Source organism: Musa acuminata, chromosome BXJ1-10 (assembly GCF_036884655.1).
Source record: "Musa acuminata AAA Group cultivar baxijiao chromosome BXJ1-10, Cavendish_Baxijiao_AAA, whole genome shotgun sequence".
NCBI lineage: Eukaryota > Viridiplantae > Streptophyta > Magnoliopsida > Zingiberales > Musaceae > Musa > Musa acuminata.
The window spans coordinates 29,964,445-29,988,407 of record NC_088336.1 but is presented as its reverse complement, the minus strand read 5'-3'; the positions used below and the strand labels follow the sequence as shown (position 1 = coordinate 29,988,407).

At 39.8% G+C, this 23,963-nt stretch overlaps 5 protein-coding genes and 1 long non-coding RNA gene across 6 annotated transcripts; 3 read left to right on the top strand and 3 right to left on the bottom strand.

Annotated features, from left to right (window-relative positions):
- Positions 1-1,068: 1,068 nt before the first annotated feature.
- LOC108951551 (uncharacterized) lies at positions 1,069-6,308 on the bottom strand. The gene is made up of 4 exons (XR_001976014.2): positions 5,336-6,308; positions 4,304-4,505; positions 1,631-2,062; positions 1,069-1,539 (listed from the first exon to the last, which is right to left on the bottom strand). It is a non-coding gene; the product is annotated as an uncharacterized LOC108951551 (long non-coding RNA).
- Positions 6,309-8,613: 2,305 nt separating this feature from the next.
- Positions 8,614-11,328, top strand: LOC103969000 (11S globulin seed storage protein Ana o 2.0101). The gene is made up of 3 exons (XM_009382393.3): positions 8,614-8,930; positions 10,167-10,890; positions 10,997-11,328. The coding sequence occupies exons 1-3, from the start codon at positions 8,735-8,737 to the stop codon at positions 11,148-11,150; spliced, it is 1,074 nt and encodes a 357-aa protein (XP_009380668.1). The 5' UTR covers positions 8,614-8,734; the 3' UTR covers positions 11,151-11,328.
- Positions 11,329-11,690: 362 nt separating this feature from the next.
- Positions 11,691-15,836, bottom strand: LOC135596100 (uncharacterized). The gene is made up of 5 exons (XM_065087847.1): positions 15,704-15,836; positions 14,357-14,480; positions 13,643-13,699; positions 12,609-12,720; positions 11,691-12,501 (listed from the first exon to the last, which is right to left on the bottom strand). Exons 4-5 carry the CDS (start codon positions 12,684-12,686, stop codon positions 11,791-11,793), a joined length of 789 nt encoding a protein of 262 aa, XP_064943919.1. The 5' UTR covers positions 12,687-12,720; positions 13,643-13,699; positions 14,357-14,480; positions 15,704-15,836; the 3' UTR covers positions 11,691-11,790.
- A 211-nt stretch (positions 15,837-16,047) lies between these two features.
- Positions 16,048-16,783, top strand: LOC103968998 (histone H2B.11). Its single transcript, XM_009382392.3, has one exon. It carries the CDS (start codon positions 16,140-16,142, stop codon positions 16,596-16,598), a length of 459 nt encoding a protein of 152 aa, XP_009380667.1. The 5' UTR covers positions 16,048-16,139; the 3' UTR covers positions 16,599-16,783.
- Positions 16,784-17,172: 389 nt separating this feature from the next.
- On the top strand, positions 17,173-17,875 carry LOC103968997 (uncharacterized). The gene has a single exon (XM_009382391.3). The coding sequence runs from the start codon at positions 17,323-17,325 to the stop codon at positions 17,695-17,697; it is 375 nt and encodes a 124-aa protein (XP_009380666.1). The 5' UTR covers positions 17,173-17,322; the 3' UTR covers positions 17,698-17,875.
- A 257-nt stretch (positions 17,876-18,132) lies between these two features.
- Positions 18,133-23,640, bottom strand: LOC135596099 (serine carboxypeptidase-like). Its single transcript, XM_065087846.1, has 9 exons — positions 23,242-23,640; positions 22,249-22,417; positions 21,230-21,349; positions 20,971-21,114; positions 20,602-20,752; positions 20,413-20,501; positions 20,072-20,330; positions 18,809-18,942; positions 18,133-18,502 (listed from the first exon to the last, which is right to left on the bottom strand). The coding sequence occupies exons 1-9, from the start codon at positions 23,565-23,567 to the stop codon at positions 18,380-18,382; spliced, it is 1,515 nt and encodes a 504-aa protein (XP_064943918.1). The 5' UTR covers positions 23,568-23,640; the 3' UTR covers positions 18,133-18,379.
- Positions 23,641-23,963: the final 323 nt, after the last annotated feature.

The window sequence follows — 23,963 nt, the reverse complement described above, 5'->3', positions numbered from 1 at the left end:
TACGAGGCCGTACCAAAACTGGGAAACGATGGGACCGTGCGGCGGTCTCGCCGTGTGACTGACGTGGGTAAAAGAACGGGGGGTAGAACAGACAATGGTCAGCGGAGAGGCATGTGAGTGGGGCGGCCGGCGGACGCAGGGGATGGACACGTGCGTCCGGGCGCTACTGCTCGCCGGTGGCTCGTATCAGTACTGCAGCGGCGGTGGGGGACGGAGAAGACGAGAGTGGGCGCCTCTTCGCGGAGTTATCTACTCAGCAATGTATGAGATATTTTTGTATTGATCGATGCATGACAAAATATAAATGAAATAAATACTAGTAGAAGCTTGACGAGCAGGAAGGATGTCATGACATGGACGATCGAAAGAGCACGCAACATGGCCTCCTCCTCCGATCACGGGTTGCGATGAACGCCACCACCCACATGGGAGTCGACATCGATTTCTCGACCAATTATTAGGATTCTGTGATCGGTTAATGATCGTTTTTAATAAAATTAAAATAAGTTTTAATTACATAAATTATAAATTATAATTTATTATTTGTATAATAAAAATATTAATGAATTCGGATGTCTCTATATAAACATAAAAAACAAAATCAGTAGAAGTTGGCTCAATCAATCATGTCGAGAATATATTCTTTATGATTCCAATTTGTGCGTCTCTTTGACAAGCAAACATTGCGGGCATTAATGTGACATGTGATGCTTCATCATCGATCATTTGTTTAAAGGACAAGCGTCTTAACCAAGAGCTACTAAGAAATGTTCACATGGGAGTCTAACATAGCTTAGGTTAGGTAGTGATGCAGATGGGTGAATCGAACACACTACCAACAACAATAGATGATAGCTTAGTAGACAGAAAGTATATTACGATATCTTTTAAAAAGTTCATTGACTCTCTTTAGAGTTATCTTAAGAGGAAGAGAATGATATATAAATATATATATTGTTGTGAACAATATAGCAGCTAAAGATCTGATTGTTACAGAGAGAAAATAAAAAATAGGATGGCTAAACGATTGCGTATACAGTCCACAATCGAGATGAGACAAGAAGCAAATCCCAGAACACGCGCCCACATGGGGACACCTACTTAAAGGCAGCAACAAGACAACAATGGGGAAGAAGAAGAAGAAGAAGAAGAAGAAGAAGACGCAGTTGCGTGCAATACAAACATTGAAGGCTTTCCACAGCACCACGGCAGAGGTTTTTTGTATCTGAAAAATGAACGGCTCAGATCATAACCTTTTGCATGATGGTATGTTGTCTTATCTTTCCTCAGTGCCATACATTACTCTTATGAGAAGGATAGCAGAGGCAACATTGAAGAAGAGGACATCAGCATCATTATTACATGGGTGATGCAAATAAATAAAGACATCCATCCATCCATCCATCTGTAGCTCGTTATGTACCTTTCAGGGATGACTTGTGCAACATTGGATCCTTCCCCTTAATGTTGCTGGTTATGAACCTTTCGGGGGTGACTTGTGTAACAGTTGCAGCCAGCCATCACATTGTGCAATCATACCTGTAGCAATAAATTAGCAGTCAAAAAGTAAAATTATGCAAAGTAGCAAAGAAATTAACAATCTTTTAGTGTAGTGAGGCCTCTCTCATACCTGCTGAAGCTGCTGCTAATGTCATTGCTCGTTGCCTTCTTCAGTAAAGGCATCCTCATACACACCTTGCCTGGTCGCCATTAAGCTCAAGTATCCCCGTTTTCTCGCCACAGACTTAGCTGACAATATGACATGATATGTTGCATGTCTATTTTATGCTATAGACACCATGAATTAAGTGCAAGATCTGGCTTCCAGCATTACAATTTACAAGCATGATACCAAGGAATTTATCACGTGAAGTATTATTTAATTGTGGTACAGAGATTTGAAGATTATTAATTGTCATGTAGTATACATGAAAAATTAGGTCTCTTGAAATAATAACACAAGGATATTCCAGAGCAGTTGGGTCTTAACAGCTCCCGAGTCGGCGAATGCAATGGTAATCCGATACGATTAGTACGATCAATCTACGCAAATTCAAGAAACCTGCACGAGTTGGGAAGAGAAAGCACACGACAATAAGTTAATTACTGATAAAAACAAATAAGTTATTAGTTTGACAGCTTGAACTACAGAAAATACACACAAAGAAAAAGGAAAAAGGATCAGTGCTTTTAATCTCCAACAAACCATCTTGAAGGTCACTGAATAACATGAGAATGATCCATGGCAAGATGAATTAAAGAAACCAAGCAACTGCCAGCAACATTGTGCAAAAAAGAATAGCAGCAGTATAACTTCAACATTATATTACCTCCCGGCAAGAATCCCAAAAACTGATTGTACAAGTGGCAAGGGATGATGCTGAGACAATGTGGAACTCATAGATCGATGCAGTAAGATACCAAAATGTGAGCTTCGATCAACTCTTCACATACACAAGATAACAAGATACCATAGACTGTCACTCAACTAATATAGAGATGAAAGTCATTGTTGTAGTGAGTAGAATTGGGTTGTCAAGCAATGAGGATTGGATAAGGCACACAGCATACAGAACCAAATTTGTTAGGATAGACAATAAAAGATCTCATTGGGTCCAACAATATCAAGGTCTAAACTCAATAGTTTTCTACTCCTAGTTACGCATTCAATAGCATCTCCACCCACCCACTTGCAAGATCACATGAGCAGAAAAGGGAAAAAGTTGCAATTTGTTTGCAGCCTCGGTGAAGACAGCACAAGCACTATTATAAAATTACATCATATAGGTGCACATTTAAAGAATGATCTACTGATTCATATGATTGATCACTTCTCTGACTAGGTAAAACTGCTGAGCATGTCCTTTCTTTTATCTATCATCCAGAGTTATGTTAATATATTGAAAAGAATTAAATAGAAACTGTTGTAAGAAAGAGAGCACCGTCAGAGAGCAAACACCGTCAGAGAGCACCGTCAGTGGGATATCAAACTGGAATGTCATATCAAAGAAATAAAAAAAGACCAAGCACCAAAACTACTATATGATATGCAATCATATCTTTCGATGTTGCCATCTTCGTGTTTGACTTTCACTAGATGGTAGGCATAGACATTTATTTGCACGCTGCATGGCAGAGAACCTACAACTTTGTGCATCTTGATCATACCCTTCAAGACCATATAACTTTGTTAATTTTATTTCCTTCACACTTTCTACTAAACTCGACTGATTCCTTGAGGTTCTTACCTCACCTAGAGGAAAATAAAAGATTTTCACTATACCTATGGCTCACAGGAATCTGAAGAAATAAACTACTTCTCTTTTCCATTGCTTTATTTACTACACCGCAGAAGCAGCCCAAAACAGCCTTTTAGAGAACTCTGATATTAGCAGAATATATGATGTTCTAAATGCCAAGAAAGAGAATACATATTTACAATCCGTACCTAGGTGTTTTGAAAAACATTAAGAAGAGATCGATTCCTTGTGAATCACTATGTATCCAAAAAGTATCCATCTCTCACATGCGTGCATGGTTCTCTTTGCAAAATTCGTTATTGGTGAAGGCAGAACTAAAGGAATTGTCAATTTACCATATATAGAGAATTTGGAAAAAAAAAGCCAAGTGACAGATTGCAAGCGGTGCAAAAAAATGCATTTGACAGAAGTATACCTCAAGATAGAATAACAAGACCAAGGTATATGGATGCACAAAGAAATGTAAATGATATCAGACCCCTACAAACAAAAATATGAAAAAAAAAAAAAGTCATCCTAATGAAACAAAGAGAATATGCACCACAAGTAGATTAAAAATACTCTCTCATGATAAGCTCGTCTATCAACAATAAATCTCACCAAACAACCCCCCATGCCACACCGTTAAAAGGGCAAGGACAAAGCAAGCAATTAGCCTTTTCAAAAATATTAACTTTTGCCTTACAAAAAATAACAAAGAAAAAACAAAACAATTGATATAGTCTAATATGTACAACACCGACAAACAGACCTTTAGTCAACATTGTAGCTGAACCACTACAACAAACAAAAGTGTAGTTCATAGACCTTCCTTGCTAATTGTCTCTTCCAAGCACATATTGTCTTTGTCAGCATGATGCTGATGCTCAACAAGAAATAAAGGAACCAATTTCATAGACCTTGTATATATCTACTTGTCTATGTCGATTCGATGAACAAAGCAAGCAACACACTGGTAGCATTTTCGTAGAATTAAACTCCAGCCTACAATAAAAAGGTATTATAGCATGCAGCAGGAAAATTGTCATGGAAAGGCAACTCACTCAAAATTTAAGCATCAAGTGCAAAGATTGCCACCTTTGGGTAAAATTGCGACCGCATACTGCTCACAGAAATTTCCGGCAAAGTTCATGAGCAGTGTGGAAATTAAAGATTGAAGAGTGAGCTACAAGCATCAGCTCTCCCTTGAGACATTTCCATGAGTTGCCCCCCTAAAAGAAAAGACTGGAGCAGATCTTTCAACACCTGTAATAATGAATTTTTCACATTCATTTGCAAGATGCAGTAATTGCATAAAATTATTGAAATATGACATTACATGAGCAAGGTGGCAGATTATTCCACCCATACAATTCTCTAATTTGCATTCATATCAAATATCCTAATTTCTGTACTAACACAAATGCACCTTTCCAATACCTTGGCAAATGCTTTAAGAGAAGGTGGAATAGGAAATATTATAAAAGTTTGTGATGACTGTTAATCAATTACTAAAGTACTTGAGAATCTAGGCACTTAAGTTCCCCATCTAAGCAGCCATGCAGAAGCGGTCGCGTGATCTACTGCTCTCCATGTTGGTATAGCAAATAACATGTAGTAAGAACTGGATAAAGAACAAAAGGATGCCTCTCAAAAATTATTATCAAATGCACATTATCAAATTCATACATATCTCTAAAGGTTGGGTTCACCAAGAAACATAATTAAAAAGGCGAATTGGATCTGATGAAATATGATGAGTAAGTTCTATAAGAAGATTCAGTAATGAAAAAATATTAACATTAGTGTCATCGTGATAAATCGAACTGGTGGAAAAAGTCTCCAGCTCCCTACTTGATCTTTCAAAGCCTATTTCAACAAATTTGGTATGTGATTGACAGTAAGATAAAATGTCATGTTTGATGATAGATTAGTGGCAGATACATGAAGGTGGACATGATATTACCAAAATCACTTATGGTAGTGAGTGAAAACAAACATGAAAGAAGACATGATTACTGAATACAGATGAATCTATGCACTAAACAAGAACTGCTATATCAGTGAAAGTTATGCATCTAGAAAAGAATACTTACCATGTGCATTAAAGCAGCAACTTTAGACCCATCTTCAGACAATCCAATGCAACAAAACTCACAATTTTACCGGTGAATTCTCAAAATGAAGCTTGCTGATCGACACAGGAATTAGTAGGACTAGATAGAATGCTTTGCATTTGTCAAAGGCTGACATTTTACTTTGTAATTTAAATTCCTTGATATAAATATCTTACCGACAAACCTTTCTAATGTTTCAGAGCCGTCTTTCTTCTGTATTCATCCATCTGCCCATAAGCCTTCACAATCATGTTATCGTCGCAATACTGCGCATAAGGTTGGCCCTTCGGAACGACTACGCCTCATCCTTCTTCCTCGACAAAGTTTACATGATGCCCTAACAGAGATAGGGTCGGAAATCCATCGGCTCCTCCTTGACATAGCTAATTGCACAGTTTTCTCTTCATAACCTCCTTCCTCCTGGCCTTCTTGCACAGCCCAATTGCTTCCTCAACCCTCTTTAAGATGCCGTCGAGCTCTCCCTCCTCGTCCAAACGCTCGCTTCCCGGTCCCCGTGTCGCGTCTTTTAACTCTGAAAGTGGGACTTCGGTAAGGGGAGCTCCTTCTCGCCGCATCGAGGGCGATGAGCCGGCCGACGATGCCGATAGCCTCGACGGGCCTCCCAGCCTTGATATTGAGCTCCACGAGGGCGGGCGTGGAGGGAACGGACTTGGTTGGGGTGAGAGGCCAGGCGCTCCTCGAGAACGCGCTGGGGGGTGGCCTCGAAGGATTCGTCGGATTGGACGGCGGCGGAGGCGATGAAAGTGGCCTTGATGAGGAGGGAGTGAGAGTTCGACGATGATTTGGAGGCGCCGTCGCCACCGCGAAGGCGGAGAGGGAGTTCGGGTCAGGAGGAGGAGGAGGAGAAGGGCTCAATAAGGAGACGATAATAGAGTAGGGGTCTGGAGGAGCGAGGGAGGCGGTGGGTGGTGCGGCGGAAGACAGAGTGTAGGCAGAAGAAGGCGGGAGAAGACCAATAGCCTGACAAAGAATAAAGACGATTCTTAAAACGAACATACTCATCTTACGCACACACTCCACGCGGTGACGTCAGGGCACGTTCAGCGTTGGATACCAGAAACAAGGATTTGAAATGATACGCGAGATATATTACGCGTCTTAGTAAATTCTCATAAAAACATAAATATTTCAAATAAATCCAAATTATTAAGAGAAAAACCCAAGTTATAATTTTTTTTTTATTTTTTATAAAAATGACAAGGAAAAATTCTTGAAAACCTCTTCATAGTGTTGTTTCAATATTATTTTCTCGGGAAAAAACAAGTTTTTTATTTGAGTTTGCAATTCAAATAATTACTTTTTTATGACAAAATAATATTCATAAAGTGTTCTACCAATAATAAAATGTATTTTCCATATCCAACCTAATAAAAAAAAATGAAGGATATAATAAATAAATGAGGGTTTGTTTAAGATTTAAAAGCAAATTTTTTTTCAAAATTTTATCTCTTTTGTTGCACCTATAAGCAACATTTTGGTATCTCAAATCTAATCCAATTCAACCTTCGGGTTTATTATACGTTAGACATCAAGAAGATTAAAATCTTAATCATACAAAAAAATTACGTCACGAGCGTATTTGATAAATGGGCATCTCATACTTAAATTAGTGTAAATTTAGATAACTTAGATAATATAAAATAATATAACTTCTTAGATGGATCAATATGCATAGGGGGATGGCTTTGTAATATATGTGAGTTAATAACTCAAGAAATGATTATTATACGAAATAATCAACTATCAATAATAAATAGTGAAGTTGTAGTGCGAGATCGAGTGTCCCTCCGTGCCTACATCGAGTCATCGTTGCAATATGATAGTGGTGTAGTTATCATGTTAGGCTGGCAAGAGACACAACTGAGTATGATATGTCATTTTCAACATGTGAAGAAACCCCATATCTGTTCTAATTTTATTGGCTGAGAATTATGTCATAAAATTGGTTTATCCATAATATTTACATATAGTTTCATCAATAGATGTTGAAATATATGGGTTTATCCATTTAATTAAACACAAATTGGTTAAAGCATGAACTAAAAAATGTGGTAATTGTGATGCTTAATCAAGAGCATAAAAACCATCACTGCAATATTAGCTTTGAATTTACTTCCAAATTCATCAAAATTACATGGAAATTTATATTAACAAACATTGACAATGTAGCTAATCATTAAGCTTTCTATGCAACCCTCGAATGGATAAATCATAACATATAGAGATGGTATTGATCTATGGGTAATTTATCTTTGGACTTGTTTTGTGGGGTAGATAGAAAAGGCATGGAATTAGATTCCATCTTTAAATCTTCTCCTACCACTGTTGATTTATGCTCCTTTCCCATCCCACAGTCAATTGTGGTTGCCTCATCAATCATCCCACATAAAGAAGCTTATCTCTAAATTATTCTGATACAGAAGATAAACCAAGAAAATGACATAATTAATGGTAAACAAGAAAAAAATGTAAAGAAATTTTTTTTATCTCCGTACCATTTAGATTTCTAATTCAAAATATTTCCATTTATATTTCTAATTCAAAATATAGCCACATAAATCTCTCATCAAAACATGGCATATGTATATAATTATAATTAAGAATACTCCTCCCATTATATACATAAAAAAAACCTCAAGTTAATGATTTTAAGGAATGATTAATATTGACCAACTTAATTTAAGATGGGTATAAGATTCTCCTAATATCATAACAATGATATTTATTATTTAGATAATTAAAATGACAATGATGTAGTTTTCATTTACTAGAGTTTGCAACGATGTATGAATAAATAAAAATATTAATATAAATATATATATACTTTGGCCAAAAAAAAAATTCAAAACAACTGAATTAAGGATGTTAAATTCAAAACAACAGAAAACAAAAAGTATTGACGAATTTAAATTAAAAAAATAAAAATTAAAGTCCTCCTAATATTATAACTATCATAATAAATATTTAGTAAATAAGTATTTTAATTAATAATTAAATGAAAATGAAGATTAACCAACTAATTTAGATGGATAAATACAATACATATATATAATTTTGACTCCAAAATTAAAACTAAATTTATGGATGATTACAACAAATTAAATCATTGCCATTAGCACCCTCACACAACAGAAAAAGATATTCCCACGGCATTAAACCCGTTCAAATTGCCTTTTCCTATCCCATCTCTTCCTCGTCTCCTCTCCTCTCATCTCATCTATAAGTAGCAACACCCTTCACCACCTTTTCCTGTCCCCTCTCTCTCTCTCTCTCTCTCTCTCTCTCTCTCTCGGTGTCTTCTCTGCTCTATTGCTTTCTTTCCCTCACATCAACGATCGGTCTTTTTTGTGGGGCGATATGGATATCGACTTGACGCCGAAGCTGTCGAAGAAATCGTACGGCGGGGATGGGGGCGCGTACTACGCGTGGTGCAGCGACGATCTCCCGATGCTCCGCGCGGCCGGCATCGGCGCCGGGAAGCTCGCGCTGGAGAAGAGTGGCTTGGCCCTCCCCTTCTACTCCGACTCCTCCAAGGTCGCCTACGTCCTCCAAGGTATACCATAGAAAGATTCGATTTTTATTTCTTTTTGGCCTCCTTGATGCTTGGTAGTTCATGTGTTTTTTGGTGGTGATCGGGGTTTTGGGTTCAGGGTTACGATCTGTTTGCTACGACGTCAGATTTTGGCGAAAAATGGCTTTTTTTTGAAGACTTCTATATATGGAATTTGTGTGACCGGATCCCGAAATTTTTGCCCTGATTTATCTTTAGACGTTCGTTTTATAGGAACAGTTGGTGTGGCGTGTCGTGGTGAACGATTTATGTTGGCAATCGTTTGAGATTTGGATCCTATTTGTGTATATCCTCGTGCTGAAATTAATCTCTGCACACTGAGAATTACTCGTACTTTGAACTTTAAAGAAATAGATTTAAAAATTTTCGAGATGGTAACCTCCGCTGGTTGAGATGCAATTAGATTTTATGGATGATTTAAGGGTCTCCTTGAATGAGAAGATCGAATCTTCCTTTTGTTTTGATTGGTTCGGTACAATCTATTTTATTTATCTTGTCCTTGACACAATCCAAATTCCATATTTGGCTTTTCAATAATGGGGATGAACACATTCTAAGCATCTACATGAAAAGTCTGTTCTTTGTATTGGTTTGATTAGGCTATACTGTACTTTGCGATTTTGTTGACTTTGTTTTACTACTATTTTTCACTCAGTGAAAATTTTGATGTATTGGCATCAATCTACATGTCCAGTGCTACAGATGTTCTGTATTACAAACCCAAATGCAAACAGGCATGGCTATAACAGACAGTGATCCCTTTTTTATGTTCATCTACTGATAATGGATAAAAGTCTAGATTCTTTTGCGATAAGAAGGGTCAGAATTGTAGCCATGCCTGTTTGCATTTGGGTTTGTTTCAATTGTAACCAAAATATATATCTTTGCAAATGCTATTGAGTATGATTGTATGTTTAACTGTAATGCTGTATGGACTCGAAGACAATGTAGGTTACATACGAAATTGTTCTGTTCTAAGACAATATTTTCACAATCCTTAGTGCAATAATTTTGTTGTGTGGAATGAATTGTATTATGATAGTAGCATTCTTGATGTTGCCATTGAAATTTTAGTAGTCCAGTCAGCTATAAACATTCAAGGAGTCTGTTTCTGTCACTAATTCCTATTAAGTTCTCGATAAGAATCTACGATCACTTATGCATCAGAATAAGTAGGGCCACTATGATCCTTCATCACATTTTACTTTTTGTTCATAGGTGGTGGAACTTGTGGAATTGTGCTCCCAGAGGCCACAAAAGAGAAGGTAATTGCAATCAAGAAGGGTGATGCTATTGCCCTTCCCTTTGGAGTAGTGACCTGGTGGTTCAACCCCAGTGACACCGAGCTCGTGGTACTCTTCTTAGGAGACACTTCAAAGGGCCACAAGGCCGGTCAATTCACCAACTTTCCAATCACTGGTGGCAATGGAATCTTCACTGGTTTTACCGCCGAGTTCGTTGGCCGTGCCTGGGACCTCACTGAAGATGAGGCAAAGAAACTCGTCCACAGCCAAACCATTGTTGGCATTGTCAAGGTGAAGGACGGGCAAGCCATGCCTGAGCCTTCGGCCAAAGACAGGGAGGGCATGGTTCTCAACTGCTTGGAGGCACCTCTGGATGTCGACATCAAAAATGGGGGCTGTGTTGTGGTGCTGAACACCAAAAATCTTCCCCTGGTAGGAGAGGTTGGGCTTGGTGCTGATCTTGTGAGGTTGAATGGCCATGCCATGTGCTCCCCTGGATTCTCCTGCGACTCTGCATACCAGGTGACCTATGTGGTTAGAGGGAGTGGTCGTGTGCAGGTTGTTGGTGTCGACGGCAAGCGCGTCCTGGAGACAACTGTGAAAGGTGGTTGTCTGTTCATCGTGCCAAGGTTCTTCGTCGTGTCAAAGATTGCTGATGCTGATGGACTGGAATGGTTCTCCATCATCACCACTCCAAAGTAAGTTGGAGCTCCACCTTCGACACTTTCTTCAAACAAATAGCAGCTCCAGTGTGGAATTAGGCTTGTTTTTGATGATGCATGTTTTGTTTGTGGAATTTTGCAGCCCGGTATTCACTCATCTGGCCGGAAAGACATCTGTGTGGAAGGCAATATCGTCGGAAGTGCTGCAGGCTGCATTCAATACCACCCCTGAGATGGAGAAGCTGTTCAGATCCAAGAGGACCTCTGATGAAATCTTCTTCCCTCCTCCTAAGTAAGCCAGAACTCGGCTGCCGTAGTCACCTTTAAATAAGTTCGGTCCAACACCATGTCAAGTTTGTGCTAATCTTTGTTTCTAATAATGGCGACATGTTCTTTGAATGCTCAAGGCATGCTCTAAAACCTCATCAGTGTAATTAGATACTGTTTTTAGCAGTCTTTTTCTGTCTCTTTCAACTTGGATGGCTTGTTCCTTTTCCACCCTAATAATGGTAGGAAATTTTGCAAGATTAGCTTCCTTGGTTCTTGATTCAGTAACATGACTCTAATTAGGTAATGCTATCCAGGTTGCCCAAGAAACATTTATGATCGAGGAGAGTAAGAAGAATAAATTGAAATCACAGGATGACAAAGCAAAAAGTCAACAGCTTATTAAAATAAACTGGGAGAATAGTTTTATTCTCCTTATATGTATATTGTGGTTAAACATATTTATTACTCCTATAGCCGTCCATCAAAGCAAACAAAGAACTCTTGCAAAACTTTTTCTGCATTGTTCCATCGAGAGAGAGAGAGAGAGAGAGAGAGAGAGAGAGACATCAAATCAAACAAAGCACTCTTGGAGAACTTTTCTGAATTGTTCCATCAGAAGAGAGAGAGAGAGAGAGAGAGAGAGAGAGAGAGATGAATCAAGCTGCATCATGAAAAATTCCACACAGGAACAGCACAGCAAATCTGAGAAGCTCTATGACCGGCATGGTCTGTTGGGATCATGGCCACCGAAGGAACTTGTAGATGCCGCAGGGGTGGGGGAGGATTGCGCCACTGCGGCAGCTTCCCCGCCACCATAAGAGTCTGCAGCAACGGCCCTGCTTGCAGCACAGCTTGCACAAACCTGCCTCTTTCCGGTCGATTCCCCTTCATGGCGAGGCTATCAGTTACAGCAGAGGCTTGTTCATACTTGCCCATGCTGGAAGACGACGCCCCCCTCGAGGAATCGCCCATGTTCCCGGTCGAGAGCTCCGGAGAAGTGACGGCGGTGGCGTCGACGAACGACTCGACCGGAGACGAAACGTACCGCTGGGAAGGGTGGGCTGTCTCGGATAGGCTGTCGGAGATGTTGGAGCTGCCGATCGCTTGCAGCAACGGAGAAGCATCGGTTGGAGGATGGGGAAGCACTCGAGGGAGACCGGCGAGGCTCGGTTGTCCGATCTGGTTCAGCAGGAGCTGCAGCTGGTTTCTCGCTTCGTCTCTCTCGGAGGTTCGTAGCTCGAGGAGTTCGATCAATTGCTGGTTGCTTTCCTTGGCTTTCTGCAGCTCGTCGTGGGCGTTGGTCCGCAGCGCCTCCAATTCCATGTTGGTGCAGGTGAGCTTGTGCTTCAAGTCCTCGATCGTCTGCTGGAGAAAGATCTGCAACACGATTGATTGATGAGACAAATATACAGAGAGCGACTCCGGTGAACTCCGAAGAGAACCCTCCACAAACAAGAGAGAGAGAGAGATGAACAGCGCCTGACCTCGTGATAATCCCAGGCAGCAGCCAAGCAGTCGCCCGTAGCCAAAGCGTCTCCAAAAGACCACGGACTCAAATCCATCGCCACGCGCGCGTTCTCTCACCCGAGCCGATTGCTTTATATATATGATGAGAGGACATAATACGACATGGTAAGGAAAGAAGAAAATACTTGGAATCGGAGTTGAGTTTGCATGGAAACATATTTCTCTTCATGGTAAGAAAAATATAATGTTGGAATTCCAACTCCATTCTCAATAGGGCTTCGGTAAGAAAAGTTTTTCTTTATTGAAATCCTTTTTCAATTTCGTTTACCCTTTATAACAATACAAAGGAATCATGAAATTATTCTTTGAGATTCGTGATTGGATCTGGATGGAATCATGGAAGAGTTTCATAGGCATGAGATCTTTTTATATTTTGTTCAGTCAGAACTACATATAGCCGCTACCATTCTCAAAGCACAAGCAAGATTGATGGATCCAGGGAATCGGACTGGGAGTGAGAAGAGGGATCTCGACGGAGTTCGTAAAGATTTTTATTTCTAAGGATAAGAAAAGGGTTAGATTTTTTTAATCGATTTATAATTTGGAGAAAGAGAAATTCAAATTCAGAAAAAAAAATCTATTTAAAGAAGATATCTTTGAAAAAAAAAAAGGATTTTGGAATGGGATGTGAAAGAAAAAAATCTTTCAATACTTGTAAGATATTAGAACTTTATGTTAAGAAAAACATTAATAAAAGACAATTATTTCAGGATTGGGATTGTTTTTTCCTGCAGAATAGAAACATAAAGCAGTTTGTCCCAACATCTATCTAACGATATGCTTCAGAAAGCAAGTATGAGAGATTTAATAATGGAGATTAGCATGATATATTTGTCACAGTGTGAATTTAATATGGTTGTTTCCTAATGCTCATTTTCTTGAACTAATGCACTCATTCAAAGAAAAAAGCATAAAGAAAACATAAGTTGAAAGGACAGCATAATTTGAGTTAACATTTGCAAGAGAAAAAGGAGATGGTGTTCGGTTTTACCATGTTCGGCCAGTATGCTTTCACCATTCTGGGAAGAAGAACAAGGAAGATGATGTCCTGTGCAATAAGGTTTCGCCAATATGATAGAATTAGTTGGACTTGTAAGAGAACTATAACTGCAGGAGAAGTAATTTAATTTGATTTTATGCTTATGGTTCTATGAAATATGAAAAAATAAACATGCATCGAGTCCATAAGCAAACTCAAAAAACAGAATCACGGATAGAAAAGAGAAAAAACAAAAGAATTACAAAACAAAAAAAATTTTGAACTTTGGAACCAAAGAGAAATAGGTAGAACGTTAAAGCATGTCGATGTCTATCCTACTCCAGAATAAAATAAGTCATGGTATAACTGGTATAACGATCACATGCTCAGGCAAAGATGTGGCTCCATCAAGTATGATCCTACAAGCGGTATACATGGAAGGAAACACTAAAAAATGACACAAGTGCTAACATTTTATGCAAGTCATGCAAAGAGAGTACAAAGCAGTATCCTACTCGTCAACAAATTTCATCAAGGCAAATAATTCAAATATATAAAATCTTTACTTTGACCAAAATAAATAATTAAAAGCAAATAGATTATGCACCAATTGAAAGAAAGTGGCTTAACCAAGTATTATGTGTTCCAGAATAATGTGGTATAAATGCATTTGAGGGTAAAAAACTAAATTATGAAAGTAGAACAAACTAACAGCAGACATGCTACCTTCAGTGCAAGCATTTATTTTTAGTGTCCTGGTAAATACAGATTTCTCATAAGCCGATTTAGCAGCAAGAGTTGGCCAATCATCTGTATAGTACTTAACATTCTTGATGGATGGACTAGAATCCTGCAAAAGAAACAGATACAGAGAAGATTGTATTATGGGAAACAAAATATTCAATGACGCCAAACGGAGTTGCTGAAAACTTGCTATCATGAACAAAACATAACTCGGAAGAATAACGAGAGAATTCTATGTGGGCATGAGTCTACTGTCTCACCAGTTGATGTCAAGTGAATTTCTAGGTGTCATTTGATAAAACAATTACCACATTTGAACAATAAAACTCATCTCAATCTAAAAAAAGCATTGCAAAGCGAAGCATTTGAAAGCTAAGGCTAAGGACTTTTGCAGACAAATAGAGATTAGAACAATAACCAAAGATATTAAACTGAATCTAGAACCATGGACAAAATATCTGATGATGAAATGTGATCAAATATTAAGTGGGATAAGCAGTTGCAGAACAAGAAACACATGTAATTACCTACTTACATATAGAAAATTTCCTGTGCCAAAAACAGATCCATAAAATTTGTGTGACATGTCCTAGATAGACTGCTGCGACCAATTTAATATGATGATACATCAGTCTAACTAAGAAAAAACGAGCAAGTCCTCCTTACTAAAAACTTCCAATACCACTGCAGAAAAATAGAAACACAAAGCATTGAACTCTATTCTCAGTTATTCCGATTCATACTCTCAGGTATTTACAAAAGACAAGACCCCACGGAATCCTGATAAATACCTACTAAAACAGATAACAACCAATCAGATCTCTGACAGTCCAATCTACCTCGATATAAATACTAATTTGTAGTGTGTCCTCGAATGTTGATCTTAGCTACATTAACACAAAACATTACAGCATTAAAGCTTAAAACCTAACAATTCCTATGACAATCTTCTATATTGGCAAATGCATCATCGACACGTTTACAGTGCAGAGAAGAAGAGAAGGATATGCCATATATTTTCTTGATATTATAATTCAGGCTCGCAAATCCTTATTCCTAATCTTTTCGAGCTAATGCGCCAAATCATTGATTCTACTACACATAAAAAAAGCATCTCCTTCGAATTCTCTCCCTATCGTCCATTCTAATGGCATTCATCAAAGCCTACGAAAACCAGCACACCATCGTCAAAGAGATCTAGATCTTAGTGTTCCTCGGTTAGATCCATCACGACATCGACACCACCAGAATCCGTAAGAATGCAGAAACTTGTAGATCCGTAGAACCCTAAAACCATGGAATTTGAGGAGAGACGATCGAAGAACGTACCATTTCAAGAGCGAGAGGGGAAGGTCGAGATCCGATCCAACGAACGCTGACCAAAGCCGATCTCCAATGCTCTCATGCTCGCCCTACGGAGGTTAACAAGGAGTCTATGAAGCCACCGCGGCTGTGGTCACCAAATCGGATTCGGGTCAAAATTTGTCCATCGACTGCAATCGGGTCACAGCATCCGCTCCGACAAAGCACATCGAATCCTGATCGTCCAGCGACACTTCCGTTGTTATCGATCTGACGCTAGATTCAAGTGCCACGTTAACGATCCGTAATGGAATCCATTCTCCAATAAAAATCTCCCGCTTGCCCTTTATATATGCCTGGCTCCGCCTCCGCTTTCCCTCGTCGCTTGCGTTCTACGGTTTGATTCCATTCCTTCTCCTCTGCGCACGCAACTCCTCCCTGCTTTCCGAAAGCCGTCTACCTGATGGCGCCCAAGGCCGAGAAGAAGCCTGCGGAGAAGAAGCCAGCCGCCGAGAAGCCGGCGGAGGAGAAGGAGAAGAAGGCGGAGAAGGCCCCCGCCGAGAAGAAGCCCAAGGCTGAGAAGCGGCTCCCCTCCAAGGACGGTGCCGCCGGCGACAAGAAGAAGAGGAAGAAGACCAAGAAGGGGAGCGAGACCTACAAGATCTACATCTTCAAGGTGCTCAAGCAGGTGCACCCGGACATTGGCATCTCTAGCAAGGCCATGTCCATCATGAACTCCTTCATCAATGACATCTTCGAGAAGCTCGCCCAGGAGGCCGCCCGTCTCGCCCGTTACAACAAGAAGCCGACCATCACCTCCCGCGAGATCCAGACCTCCGTCCGCCTCGTGCTCCCTGGCGAGCTCGCAAAGCACGCCGTCTCTGAAGGGACCAAGGCGGTGACCAAGTTCACCAGCTCTTGAACTGTTGCTGCCGCTTGATGGCGAGCAGGTGGCTTCCCTGATGCTGGGCTAAGATATGTGTCCTGTACAACTTTCTAAGCTGCGTTAACGAGTCAAGAAAGGGTCTTGTAGGGTTCCTATGTTTCAGCCCACCAACTGTTTGAATGAATGGCGGAAAAAGGTCACATGCGCTTCTCCGGGTTCAATTCGATTGAGAGTGTTGGTACTGACTTGAACCAAACACACATCTCCGAAGCTTTTTGAGGAATAATTCTAACATCTTTGAAGACTATTCTCGTTCTAATTCAAATCGACACTGCTAAGTTGTCGATTCGATACGGATTTGAACTGAACCATTGATAGTTAAAAGAAAATTAATTGTATATATATGGAATCCCTATAAGTGAATATGTAAGAAATCATCGCTAAATTTATTAATCCGTAAATTAACACTCAAATTTTATCAGAAATTAAAGTTTCAAATCTATGTTTAAAGATGAAAGATGATATGTTCAATTCCCTTTTGTTTTGCCAACTAAAAGAATTCAAGAAACGGAGGAGCCCAACCGAACCAGATCAACATGAGGAGTCGCTGAGAAGATGCGTCAGCGAGTCCGGTCACCGACTCCTCGTCCACTTAAACCTCACCCCCGCCCCCTCACGCGTTCTGCTTCTCTCAATTCCACCGCTGCGACTATTATATACTGTGCTCGCGCGCTCTACCGACAGGCAGCTTTCCGCCACCATGGCCTTCCCTTTCCTCTCCGCCGAGTTCCGAGACGCGCTTCTCCACCGCTGGCCGCTCCTCGTGTACGCCGCCACCTGGACGGCCATGATCACCGCGACGGTCGCGGTGGCGGCCTTCTCGCCGGAGCTGGCCTTCGTGTGGGCCGTCTCGCCGTCCTCGGCCTTCGCGCGCCCGTGCGGCGCCGCCTCGGTGAGGCTCCCGCTAGACGGGCCGCCGGGGGAGGTGGTGTGCGTGCCGGCCTACCTCTTCGACCGCTCCGGCATGGACGTCCTCATCCCCCCGCTGTTCGCGGTGGTGGTGGTCGCCGCCTCCGTCTGCGTCACAAGGGCCATCGGGCTGTGGGAGGATGAAGAGGAGGAGACATCCAGCTAAGCCTGGTGGCATCGAAGATCGATTCTTCTTCATGTTCAGGTGGTGGTGCTCCAAAGTCTGATACAGGCCAAGGACCTGAGGGAGCCTCTCTCTTCCCCTGCCAAACCACAGTGTACTGTTGCTGTAAATACTGTCGCATGAATCAATTGATGCCTGCATGCAGTGGCTGTTTCAATCCTGCCTGTGACTCTTTTTTCTGATGTCTGCTTGAGATATTGATGTCATCACAAAAATCATCATAAATTTCCAAGCACGAGATAGCATGCAATCTATTATGCAATCAACAATCAACAAATAGCACAAGTGAAGGATGAAGCAAGAGGAACATTAATATAGTTGGAGCTCACAACATATAATTATAGAATCAGGTGGGAAATTAAAGGTGATGCAGCCATTTAGTTACTTGAAGCAGGGATCATTCAACAACATAAACAATATAAAAAGCTCCAGACCTGATGATTAGAGAGATAATAAGCTCATTAAGCAGGTTTACACTGATCTTGCTGTAGATGTTTCCAGCATTTGGATGTTTTAAGTTACATAAGAAAACTATTTGCATATGTACATGGAACATATACACAACATGCATCCATAAACACCACCGTAAGGAGCTGTCTCTATAGGACACAAAAGTGAGCAGCTTACTGTACATCAGGCTGATGAACACCTTTGTTTAGTATTATTACATTACAGCAACTGCAGTGATGTTCCATTCTTCATTCAAGTTTCCTTTCATCCATCTCTTGAGCATTTCCAGTGCTGTTTCAGGCTGATCCATTGGGACCATATGACCAGCATCATGGACCTAGACAAGCAATAGACCATTGATCTTTCTAAAACTACAGGTGATACATCCCATGTAGAACCATTAAAGCAATTTGAATGGTTCATGCAAGTCAAATAAGAAGGAAAATTCATGATGGGTGGGAACACTATCCAATCAATGTGAACTACTTTGATTTTTGTAAAAAAAAAAATCCTAATCAAGATGCAGTTCACTTTACACTTTAGGACCTATTGCATCGATTCAACAATCTTGACCCCAGCTCAAATCAGCAAATGCTAGAATGGAAGGAAAAGGACATCAATATAACCATTCATGAGTTCTAACCTTTAGAAAACTCAGAGGCCCGTGTGTTTTTAAGATTCCAGCCTCTTTGCCATGGACAGCAAATTGTCTGAATGGAGCTTTAGTAAAATTCTGACTACCTGACCATTCCATCGAGTTAACCCATCTTAAGTTTCCTGCACAAAACCACATCTGCAAATTAATTACTAGTTCAGTGTAAACACACAACATCATGTTAACATTCACATTCAAACACAGATCTTGGTATCTTGGACATAGATCATTTCCATCTCTTTGAGTTTCTTATATAGGAGTTTACATGTCAGACTCTCTTACATGCAGTATAGACAAGAAATATCCTACTCTCTTTAGCAGCAGAAAAATTTACAGAACCCCTCCTCTACTCAGCAGGTTGCTGAAGTCACATTCTACTATTTATTTGTCAAATGATTAATCCCAAGATACAACAACAACAAAGCCGTAAAGTCTCAACACAAAGTTGCTTTTACATGAGAACATCTCAAACAGTGTAATGTTATATATATCTCAAAAACCGAAATTAGCATGGGATGCACCTTCCACCTTAAGGCTATACAATTAAGCCAGTCCATTTACTGTCAACAGAAACAATCTTTATAAACGGTTTGCTTTACATAAGTTAGGCGCTGGTCATTCTTGAAGATGCAACCAAGCCTTAACATGAAGGGGTGACTTGTTCAGCCACCTTTGCGGAAATCCTTGAAGTAGGAACTGTGGGAAAATGCAGCAAGTCGGAAGACCGTCTAAAGCTTTATGGATTAAGGCTTGGCCAAGAACTTGACACTAAGGATAATTAACTAACTCAAGAATAACAGCTAACAGGTCATAAAATTTTGCCATCTTTCATGAAGCTTCTTAAATGTTGAAGAACACTAGTCTCTAATATGTATTTTTGGAGTTTAGATGACAAGTTGTGTTCTTGGATTTTATGTCTAATTAACATAAAAATACTACTTATAAACACATTACTTTTCTGTTCTTGAATTTTGAACAATATTAAATCATATATCAGATAAATTACATGTAAAACTGAAGAAGGAAACTTTTTGGGGAATAAATAAACAGATTAAAATAAGTCAAAATGATACACTTAAGCTTTTATGTTCATCAGTGGGATGTACATGTATCAACCATCAAATATAGGCTTATGTTATTAAGCTACATGCATAGTTAGGAACACTGTCTTTAAGTTACTCAAATGTATTAAAACAGTCTGAACAATAAACACCAACGTAACTATGGATTTACGTAGGAGTATGTGCTTACCCAACCAATTACAAATGAGATCATATTCACCAGCATATACCAGCAATTTGATGTCATCCTCAAGAAGAGTAGGAATACCCACTTCTAAGTTCTTCATCCAGTCAGTAATCATGGCTTCATACACAAGAGGACTACATGATACAAACTTCCTACTTCCAACACCAAGAGCATCCCTCACGGACTCCTGGTTCAGAAATTTCTCCATGTTTGAAAAATCATAACAAAGACTCCCTTCACATTTTTTCCGGATATCATAGTACTGTAGGAAAGAAGGTGCTTCTTAGACAAGGAAGATTAAATACAGTGCATTATAACTAATTTGAGGATAGACAGAAATGTACATTAATATCTCCAGCAAGAAGTAAAATTGCATTGAATATGGAGTTGCAGACAATTAGAGAAGCAACACATGATATAACCCCAGAAGAAACTGCACAAGTAACAGTTGGAGATCATTATTTTATCTTACAAAGTTACTCATTTACTTCCTGCAGCATTGAAGGAGCATGACAAAAGAAAGAGCCAGTTACCACAGAGCTTTATTCCAAGTTGGCAAACAGGATATATTCTGGTGATGCTATTATGTGCTCTTTGTCCGATAATACCCATCTCAAGTGCATAATCAGCATAAGCTCCATATTGAATAGCAGGATCTGTTAGCCCATTGCCAATGGCAAAACCCTACATAAAAAGTAAATAATATACTTGCTCAATTATGATTAAGTTCTCCTGCTAGACACAACGAACACATGATAATTCTGGAAGACGATGATCACGCTAAAGCATGTCATAAAATCATCTGTTTATATGCTAAAACTACTACATGATCAAGTATTATTCTAAAGCAGTGTTCCATATAGCTACAAGCATGAACTCTAAAAAGAGTGTCTGCGATTTACCTTTAAATTTAACAGAAGACCTTGCTTTTCTTTGTTTCCTCTATGAATTCTTTCAGCAGCAGCAGGAATATAATGTCCCGCATATGATTCTCCAGTTATATAGAAGTCATTCTTTAAGAAACCTGAATGCTCCTTGAAAAAGGCCTACACTCAAGGAAAACAAATAATAGTGTATTCAAAATATCAACAACCAAATCCTTCTCTGGTGTGTGTGTGTGTGTATATATATATAATAGTAATAATAATATAAATTATTTACCTGAAAAAAATCATATAGGTCATCACTAACACCTTTCTCACCGTAGCGAAGGTCTCTTAAGTCTGTACTATAGCTAAAGCCAGTTCCAGTGGGTTGGTCAACGAAGATAATATTTGAAACCTGGAGAAAAGATAAAGCATGATGAATACCTAAACAATCATGGAATACTATGGTAAAATCAGGATATAGTATTATGGTATAGTAGTGTGTGGTGAAGATATGTAGAGTAACTAGGATAGATTCTTGACTTTTTCACAGAAAAATTATCACGATGATTGACAGGCTAATGTAGGAGTACTGACTAGACATTGTACTTCAACATAAAGTTCCTTGCTTTAGTTTCTCAGTTTATAGATGTCCATCTGTTTATGAGTATATTTTTTTTTTAACAAAAGAGAAAGCGTCCAGAAAAGTTGCCGCATATTCAATTTGCAGAAAGAAATGCCTGCCATAAAATGGAACATTCCATAGATAAACAAATATCAGGATGACATAGTATGTCATCCAAGTGAAAAGTCCGAAACATAAAATTGTTGGTCATAACAGGAAGATGTTTGTAAAGATTCACTAGATCTTTCCAACTAATGATGTGCTATCAGTTCTTAAATCTTCCACGGTTCGTTAAACCCTTGTCATGCTTTGGCTATTGGCCATCCTTGTTCCCAGAAAATTGTCTTTATTCTAGTTCAAATGCAGCTTAGATGTATACATATGCACACAGCAGCAGATATTAGTAAGGAGAAGGTGAAAAAGGAATATGCAGCTAGCAAATGTCACCAAGAAAGATAATGTACAGTGCAGAAGTAAATGGAATTAAATATTACCACCTAACTTGGTGACACAGTGACCAAATATGCTAACAGCATGATCACGCAATGCACTCAATCTCAAGCACTCAATCAGATGAAGAACACGAGGTAACTAATGGATAATCATTTAGAAGATTTCATCCCTTTGGCAAATAATGTACACATTTCAAGAAAATGAAGACAACAATATAGTGGTCATAGATACAGTACCTTGTCCCATCCATAGTCATTCCATATAAGTGACATGTTATCAGCAATCTTGAAGGGACCATTTTCATAAAATAGGGCCAGTTCACTGCTGCATCCAGGACCACCGGTCAGCCAAATGACAACCGGGTCACTACTTCTGCCACGAGACTCAAAGAAGAAATAGAACATCCTGCAACCAACAAGAAGCTGCCTATGAAATCCAAGTACCATTGATGCCTGAGTAGCGCAGCATTATGGGGAATACAAGCTTCACAAGCACAGATGCAAACATAAATATACATGCATAAGTAGATATAGAAAAATCTCACACACAAGCTTTCCAAATTTCCAATCCACTCAAACAAATATCCTGAACTTGTAATGCCCTAATGAAATGATTAGATATATTCTCACATAAGAATTGTCTAACTGTTGTTGTCGCCGGTGGGTATATATGCAAAACTAATTGGTTTTGGACAGAGCTTGAAGAACTATTTGTTGTTTGCGAGAGCTTCAAAATTTTGGATGTCCTCGTCAAGGCCTAGCATAGCACAGATTAAACTCTAGTATAATGCATGTGAGTCATAACCCAGTGATAGCTTCACGTCGTGATGAGTTCTCTAACTCTATACTATTTGTCACAACTCGGACCTGATGGGTTAATTAATTTATCAACTTTATTGAACGAACGCCACTGACCATCCACAGATAATCCTTTCCTATTTGAGCCCTGCACGACTCTAAGTCGGATGGACTATCCGGCCAATCAACTATGTTTAATTCAAATTACTTATCAAAATATTTCAACTAAAGTTGACAGTAGTATACCCATCAAACCCTAAGTGAATCTTAGTCTTATTCACTTTCGGACTAATCGGGCGGCCAACAAATAGAAAACTTCAATTTTACCGCATAGTAATTTAAAGGAAAAACAGCCTTTGCTCAGTTAAAGAGCTTTTAACACAACACAAAACACTTCCTAAGTTGAAAGAAAAGGGTTTAGTGCTTCAGTACTTGGCGGCATGAGTGTGTTCTAGGCGATAGTATCCGGCGTGATGGCCCAGCTGCTCGACGGGAATATCCGATCCGCTCTCCCCAAGGATTCGGAGATCGAGCCTTCGCTCGACGAGGCGAGGGCTCGATGGATCGTCCGCCTCAGTTCCCGCACCGAGTTCTTGGATTCCCGGGAGGAGGTTGAGGTCCCTGATGAGGCTCTCTGCCGACCACAACAGATGACGAGGATATGCTCGGTGACGGTTCGGGGTAGCGGAAGAAGAAGAAGAAGGGAGAAGGACGAGGAGGAGGAGGAGGAATAGGAAGAACGGGCGACGCGACTCCATCCGACGCCTTCCCAAATGGCGGAGAGTTCGGTCGAGAAACCGAGAGCTCAGTGCCGAATATGGGCAACCAAGTCGCGGCGACTTCAGTTGTGGGATTCTCTGTCAGATTCCACACAGACCTGCTGTTTCCCATGACGATGGCGAGTTCCGGAGCCGACCCCACTAGATCAGATGGATGTAACTGCACGACAAATCTGAACCCTGACTGCCTAAGTGAGGAATCTAACCTAGAAATTACATAGCGGTGCATCAACGATAAAGATTAATCTGCTACACCAGAGAGAGATAAAAATAAGATATTATTAATACAATTAATTAATGATTAATCTTTTGAAATCACGATAATAAAGTAATAAAGACTTGGTTATACGAAATAACTCAAATAAGAGACAAAGT

Excerpts from the sequence above, each read along its gene's own strand:
- LOC103969000 (XM_009382393.3), top strand. The coding sequence starts at position 8,735 with ATGGATATCGACTTGACGCCGAAGCTGTCGAAGAAATCGTACGGCGGG. Across the intron at positions 8,931-10,166 it reads GGTCGCCTACGTCCTCCAAG|GTGGTGGAACTTGTGGAATT; the intron begins GTATACCATAGA and ends TTTTGTTCATAG. Across the intron at positions 10,891-10,996 it reads TCCATCATCACCACTCCAAA|CCCGGTATTCACTCATCTGG; the intron begins GTAAGTTGGAGC and ends GGAATTTTGCAG.
- LOC135596100 (XM_065087847.1), bottom strand. The coding sequence starts at position 12,686 with ATGGATTTGAGTCCGTGGTCTTTTGGAGACGCTTTGGCTACGGGCGAC. Across the intron at positions 12,502-12,608 it reads CTGCCTGGGATTATCACGAG|ATCTTTCTCCAGCAGACGAT; the intron begins GTCAGGCGCTGT and ends ATCGTGTTGCAG.
- LOC103968998 (XM_009382392.3), top strand. The coding sequence starts at position 16,140 with ATGGCGCCCAAGGCCGAGAAGAAGCCTGCGGAGAAGAAGCCAGCCGCC.
- LOC103968997 (XM_009382391.3), top strand. The coding sequence starts at position 17,323 with ATGGCCTTCCCTTTCCTCTCCGCCGAGTTCCGAGACGCGCTTCTCCAC.
- LOC135596099 (XM_065087846.1), bottom strand. The coding sequence starts at position 23,567 with ATGGAGTCGCGTCGCCCGTTCTTCCTATTCCTCCTCCTCCTCCTCGTC. Across the intron at positions 21,115-21,229 it reads ACCTATATGATTTTTTTCAG|GCCTTTTTCAAGGAGCATTC; the intron begins GTAAATAATTTA and ends CCTTGAGTGTAG. Across the intron at positions 18,503-18,808 it reads GGCCTCTGAGTTTTCTAAAG|GTCCATGATGCTGGTCATAT; the intron begins GTTAGAACTCAT and ends TTGCTTGTCTAG.